The sequence below is a fragment of the Theobroma umbraticum genome, unplaced genomic scaffold (genome assembly GCF_002168275.2).
Source record: "Theobroma umbraticum cultivar Fairchild unplaced genomic scaffold, ASM216827v3 scaffold_20.0, whole genome shotgun sequence".
Classification (NCBI taxonomy): domain Eukaryota; kingdom Viridiplantae; phylum Streptophyta; class Magnoliopsida; order Malvales; family Malvaceae; genus Theobroma; species Theobroma umbraticum.
The window spans coordinates 3,082,595-3,089,240 of NW_018397266.1; the positions used below are offsets into that span (position 1 = coordinate 3,082,595).

The following is a 6,646-nucleotide window of genomic DNA, read 5'->3' on the forward strand; positions in this document are numbered from 1 at the left end:
TTTATTATCAAATTTTCTCTCTCTCCACGCAAAGTCAACGCCCTTCTCTCGCCCACTACTTTTTGTTTAACTTTTTGTCATTTAGTGCAGTGCTGCTAAGCAATCTTTCTTTCCTCTCCGCGTGTTTGCTCTTTCACTGCTTCACCCCTCGGCCTCTCTCTCTCCTCGGCTTCTTATTCTATGTGCTCATTCTCATTTACTTCTCTCGAGAACCCCAGTCCCCCTCAATCTCATCATCGTCGATCCCTATCCGACTATAATCAAGTCCTTCGTATGGTGGTTGTGATGGGCTCTCCAAGGACATAAGAATACACCATTGCTTTTTCTTTGCAATAACTACGGTGGGTTCATCTGTTTCGCCACTAGAATGCAGGACTATTATCAAATGGGAGTTGAATTACAATATAAATTAAATAATTTATTAGGCATGACACGCTAGGTGCTCATTATTAGGTTTTGGTACACTAATTATTAATGTTATTGAATGCAAAGTACTAAAAATTTAAAGGCAATTCATTGCATTCAACGTTAATTAGCAATGGGCAAGATTTAATGCACTTAATTAGGATCAATTTCGAGGCACGATTTTATTAAAAATCCTAATTATGAACTTAAATGAATTTTGACTGGAACACGTGTCTCAATGCTATAAGTGGAGTTCATGATGGAGCGAAATGGAGGTGACATGATACATAATTGCTAGCAGAATCTAAAAAGAATTGATAAAAAGGCCAAAAGCAACCTGGGAACAGGGGGGTGCGCAGGATAAGAGTCAGCAATCCATGGACTCTGCCCCCTCTATAAAACAGAGTCACCCATTTTCACCATTTTCTGAAGGTCAGCGTCACTCATTCCCATAAACACCCCTCCTTCAAAAATCATAAAATATAAAGAAATAAACCCACTTCTGTTTTCTTCACTTGCTTCCGTCTCTGATCTCTCCCTGAAGTCCTCAAACTGAATACCGCATTTACTCTCTGTTTTTTTTTTCTCTCTGAAAAAAAGGATAATTAGAAGTAGAGTAGCAATTAAGAATGAGGGACTGCCCTCTGGTTATCGCCCAACGTGGTGTCTGTCTAATCAACTCTGATAATCAGGTATCCCCTTTACTTTTTTTTTTTTGGTTTTCTGTTTTTTTTTAGGTTCGGGTTGTTTTTTTTTTTTTTTCATCTGAGGTTCTGAAAGCAGAGGGGATTGAGCTGGCTAGTGGCCTGAAAAGAACACACAGTCAGAAAAATTAAAATAATAATAAAAAGAGGAGTTGAAATCAAGTTATCAGATTAACGTAAGTCAAATTTGGATGTCTGTGTGTGGATTTTCTGGATGTTTTTCTTTTTTGAGATAAATTATTTGGAGAGAATTGATAGAGATGTACTGTTTGTTTATCGAAATTTGTAGAAGATGAAAAAAAATGCATCTGGGCCTTGGACATGGGAGCCTGAGCTTAAATTAATTCAAGTTAAATTTACATTTTTTTTATGGAAATTTGTGTTTTTTAATGGTTGTTTGAGGTTTGTTCCTGCAGAATATATGGGTAGAGAAAGCTGAAAATTCTTCATTTTGCTGCTTGCAGGTTTTTGTAGCTTCCAGATTGAATGTTCCAGGAGCGTGGCAGATGCCTCAGGTACTGCCCTGGTAGATGTTCTATTTTTTGTTGGCCTCATTGCTTGCTGAAAACTTCAATTGTTAGTTAAAACTAGAGCACTTTTCTTTTTCCTTTTGTTTTTCTTGCTGGCTGTTCTGAGTAATTACACAATTTATTTCCATAATCTTACTCTTCCTAGACCCTAATGGGTGAACACTACTGCTGTATGGCTCACTTCAACTTTGTTGCCTTCCAAGTGGAGCCCTTTTTTTCATCATTCTCTGTTTCATAACTGTATGCTTCTATGTGTTTTACCAAAGTGTATGTACAGTTCTTTGTGAGTGTGCATATGACTCTTCAAAGGAAATGCTTTGCCAGTCAGTTGTGTTTATTTTCTTCCAAGTTGAATGTCTTTCAAGATCTTTCATAGTAACAGAATAAACGACTCCTTCCTTATCTTACTGCAGATTTTTTTCTTTTTCTTCTTTGTGACATTCAAAAACTTGATTTTGGTTTAACCTATGATGACCTTATTTCTAAAAAGTGCACATATATTTTGGCTAGCTTAATTGTTTATAAAGTTTGGAATTTTACAAACTCAGGGGGGTATTGAAGATGGTGAGGAGCCAAAATCTGCAGCTATTAGGGAATTGCGAGAAGAAACTGGAGTAGTGTCTGCTGAATTTGTTGCTGAGGTTTGTTAAAAAGATGGTGTTGTTATGCTACAGTTTTTTATGCAGGACTTTTTATACACTGTTATTGGCTGAAGCACATCATGTGTGACATTCTATTCTTTGTTAATTTGTCATTTTAAACTTCAAAGATTTGACCATTGAGTTGAATTATTATTACCAAAGTCACTGCTTATTCATCCATAGATTTGGATGGTATATTTAAAGTCTTGGTCATGTTTCAAAAATCAAAGAAGTTTGGATCAAGCTAAAGAAAAGGAGAATAGATCAACATTTTCTCTCTTCATGTATGGTCAACAGAAATAAGAGAACCTGACACATGGTTACTTCAAATTGTACAATCACTGCAATAAAGGTACTAGATATAAAATTTCCTACTAAAAATTCAAAGCATTCAAGCTGTATTTGTAATATTCCAAGCAAGACTTTAGTTTGTACTGTATCCTCCATTCTCTGCGACTTCCTTCTGTCCTTTCCCAATTGCTGCTGTACATAATATCAACACTCCTGGTTTGGCAGGTTCCTAATTGGTTAACATATGATTTTCCTCCTGCTGTAAAGGCCAAAGTGAATCGACTCTGGGGAGGTGAATGGCATGGGCAAGCACAGAAGTGGTTTGTTCCTCCTTTCTTCCTTTTCCTCTCTTCCTTTGTCCAACCACCCACATCCAATGTAGTTTTATAGTGTAGGCTATTGGCCACAAAATTCACAGTGCATTCAGTGCATTTAGGGCATGCCTACAGTGGCATACAACTGAAAAGCAGAAACTATATGATGAATTATGTGGATACTTGCACGGGTTATCTAGTGATGGTTGACTGTTTCTTGAAATAGATTGCATGCTTTCTTTAGCACCTTAGAGAAATAATGTTGTTTTGATGAGTACTCTCATGTCTCAATATCCTATTTGAACCAGCGTTCTATTCAATTTTATCTGATGGGAATTATATCATATGTGTAGGATATGGGTACATATAAAATATATTGAAGTAAAATGATTTGAATTTCATTCCTGCTAGAGCTGCTAATATAAGAAATGCTTATGGATTCTTTTGTGTGTTCGCGTGTGTGCTAATGGAATGAGTGTGAGATATGATATAGCTTTTGTTCTTTTTGTTTCTAGTAAATTTGGTAACTCTGAAAGAGAGCGAGTGAGCTAAGAGTCAAAACACTAATTATTTTCTGTTAGGGATGAGTGGCTTCAATTAATATTTAAGAGTTGGAAGAACCTCTATAATTGAACTAAAGACTAGTTCATGATTAAATTCTGTTTTATTGGATTTGTTTTGGGAATTGCAAGGAGAAGTTAATCATTATCAGCTAAGAAAAGCAGCTTTAGTTATGCTTTTTGTTCTCATATGGAGTTAGTGGCTAGCATATGCATACACCCTCTAAATTTGGAAACATTTTGGTTAATGTTTTTGAAGTATGTTTCATTACTTTGTCGGATAGTTTTGATGCTTGTGTGTGTGCTATGCTTGCACCTTTCTCCTGAATGGAAGAGAGACCGATTGCATGAGTTATCAAAGCAGTTGAGAGGCCTGAAATGCTCGTTTGTGAATAATGTGGTATTTAAACTATGATCAGTACAATCTGCAAGTCTCTGGCCTTTTTCTTTCTCCCTCTCCCTATGAAAACGTGTGCATGAAGCCTGAGCTTTAAAATTAGAAACAGCTGTTTGCTTCTTTAATTTAATTATCTAATTTCATTATTGCGCTGTGCCCAATCTGATCGCTGTTGTCATTTTTACCTAAGGCCATGAAATGCATAGGAAGAAATTATTAGAGTTTGTGATGTTGTCATATGACTTATGGGCTCACAATAGATAGGGACAATTGACAGGTTTCTTATGAGATTAACAAAAGATGAGAGCGAGATCAACTTAGCAAATGGAGAGGCAGACCCAGAATTTGCTGAGTGGAAATGGGCAACCCCTGAAGAAGTTGTGGAGCAGGTATTGTGCAGTAGCAGCATCATGAATTACTATCATATAAGTTTTACTAGTGAGTATAACGCTTACTAAGATGTGAAAACAAAATGGGTTGCAGGCAGTGGACTATAAAAGGCCGACCTATGAAGAAGTTATGAAGACCTTCAGGCCTTACTTTAGTGACAATAGCAAAGCCGCTAAATGTAAATCGACAAAATGGTGAAATGCTATGGTGTGTTTTTGTAGGTTTCTCTCTATGGGGTTTTTTCCCTTTTTGTTGCTAGTGATTATATTTGGACTCTCTTCATCCATCTTTGCTCTCTGTAAATGGATATGGCGGTTAGAACTTCAAATTTAGATGGTTGTTTCTTTGTAATAAAAGTAAAAAAGAAAGAGTCATGCTCTTGGTTTTTGATTGGAGTTTTGCAAGTTGAGCCATCTCATGCTTCATCTCTTTCGTTTCTTCTCGTGTAGCATAGCGTGGTTTCATTACTGAATTTCCTTCAGGGGCTTTTTAACATGTTAATTACAACAGATATTTTAGAAAATACTCATGCATAATGCATTTCTCCAAAAGTGAAACAAAAATATTTATTTTATTTTATTTTTTATCTTAAATAAAATAATAAATTTGCACCTTATCTCTTTTTAAAATCAAAACCAATTGAGACAATTGGAGGAAAAAACCGGAAGAAAAAGGAAAATTAGTTTGATTTAAAAATGAATGTTCGTTATATCAAAGTTTTTATTTTAACCTTACCCAATTTGTTGGTTTTTTAAGGCATATACATATAAAATAAAAAGAGGAAAATAGAGAAAAAGGAAGAGAGATTATAAGCATTCAATTCTTCAAACAATTTAATTAAGGACCTTAATAGAGAGATGTTTGTTGAATTAATTCAAGTTTAATGACGTAATAATTCTAAACAGGGTTGGTTTCTTATGACACACGTGCAGTTGTTGAGTCTCACACTGAGGGCAGAAAGTTGACGGCGCGCCTATCCTTTGTCTCTCGGCTAAGAGTGTAGTCTTTGGGAAAGCAAAAACCGCTGGAAATGGTGGAATCAGAGGCTGTTGTTGATAATCCCATAAGCCCAGCAGCTGAGGGAATGCTTAGTAATAGAAATAAAGCGGAAATAAGCAGCAAGCTTAAAGACGCAATTCTCGCACAACTTGCTGCTTCAAACCCCTCGAAGCCCATTAGCCCCGACCTCATCCAACTCCGCTTGCAGCAATTCTTTCCAACTTTCCACACTCCCATTCACCCTCCTTACTCTTCGGTAATTAACTATCAATTTCACCTCTTTTATTTCTTTTTTTTTTATTTAGTTTCATTTTTGCGATTTATTCTTTTCTTCTTCAATAGTTGTTATTTACTCATAAAACAAAATTAAATTGATTAAAATGGATATAGCTGCTATGTACAAAGGGAAAATCACGTTTTTCGTTCGATTGCATCTTTCATTTTTATTGGTTTGTTTGTATTGAAATGTATTTTTGCCTGCGGAAATAAAAAGTAAGTAGGAAAATTAACAACAAAACGTTACGTTTTGGAAGTGACAACAGAAGCAAGACAACGAGTTCCGAAATGCTTGTTTTGGAGCTGTTTTCTGCTGCAAATGGGTGGATATGAATATGGCATGATTAATTACTCAGTATTAAAGGCCTTTAAGCTAATACAACATATTGCATGATATGATACGGTTAACATGTTTAGATACTATTACTCTACTCAGACACAATAAAGTTAGCTGATTCAGACATGACCAATCTATTTAAACATGAATAATAAAGTATTTTATGTTTTTTTTTATAAATATTTATAATTCAATAAGAAAGTATATATAAGTTAGATATGTTGAGTAATGAGAGTTAATGTCTAAATATGATTAATTAAACATGTATGAATGTGTCATATATGGATAAGATGGGTCAATCTGCATAAGACATGAATACTTTTGTATTGTAAACAAGGTACACAATTATGATACGAATGTAATTATACGTAACTCATATCCGCTTAAATTCCTGTTCCTGTTGTGTTAGTAGATCATATCTAAAATTGTCAGGTCTAGCCAGTAGCCAAAAAATGCTAACAAAGCAATGGAATTTGGCAAGAAATGTATGGAAATGCTGCCATTTCTTTCTAAAGTAAAATGAAAATCTTGATTGCAGCTTAGTAATGGGAGAAACTGAACATTGTCATTTTTAGATTCTTATTGCTTATTTATCTTCTTGCTTTTGCCTTTTTTTGTGTTGGTTGGTTTAGATGATACAACGAGCAATTTTGAAATTAAATAATGAAGGTGGGTCAAGTGAGGAGGCAATATTGAGATTTATAGAGGAGGAGTATGAGGGTTTGCCATGGGGGCATGCTAGTTTTTTGAGTCATCATTTGGAGAAGCTTTGTAGGAATGGAGATATTTTATGTGTTAATGA

General features: G+C 35.2%; 1 protein-coding gene across 2 annotated transcripts; it reads left to right on the forward strand.

The window, feature by feature from the left end:
• Positions 1-755: 755 nt before the first annotated feature.
• On the forward strand, positions 756-4,627 carry NUDX25 (nudix hydrolase homolog 25). Of its 2 annotated transcripts, XM_021437208.2 has the most exons (6): positions 756-1,097; positions 1,574-1,624; positions 2,188-2,280; positions 2,797-2,891; positions 4,120-4,231; positions 4,326-4,627. In XM_021437208.2, the coding sequence occupies exons 1-6, from the start codon at positions 1,035-1,037 to the stop codon at positions 4,428-4,430; spliced, it is 519 nt and encodes a 172-aa protein (XP_021292883.1). In that variant the 5' UTR covers positions 756-1,034; the 3' UTR covers positions 4,431-4,627. The 2 variants fall into 2 exon arrangements, with proteins under 2 accessions (XP_021292883.1, XP_089640782.1); XM_089784656.1 differs by lacking the exon at positions 756-1,097.
• The last annotated feature ends 2,019 nt before the right edge of the window (positions 4,628-6,646 follow it).

Excerpts from the sequence above, each read along its gene's own strand:
- NUDX25 (XM_021437208.2), top strand. The coding sequence starts at position 1,035 with ATGAGGGACTGCCCTCTGGTTATCGCCCAACGTGGTGTCTGTCTAATC. Across the intron at positions 1,625-2,187 it reads GAGCGTGGCAGATGCCTCAG|GGGGGTATTGAAGATGGTGA; the intron begins GTACTGCCCTGG and ends TTACAAACTCAG. Across the intron at positions 4,232-4,325 it reads CTGAAGAAGTTGTGGAGCAG|GCAGTGGACTATAAAAGGCC; the intron begins GTATTGTGCAGT and ends AATGGGTTGCAG.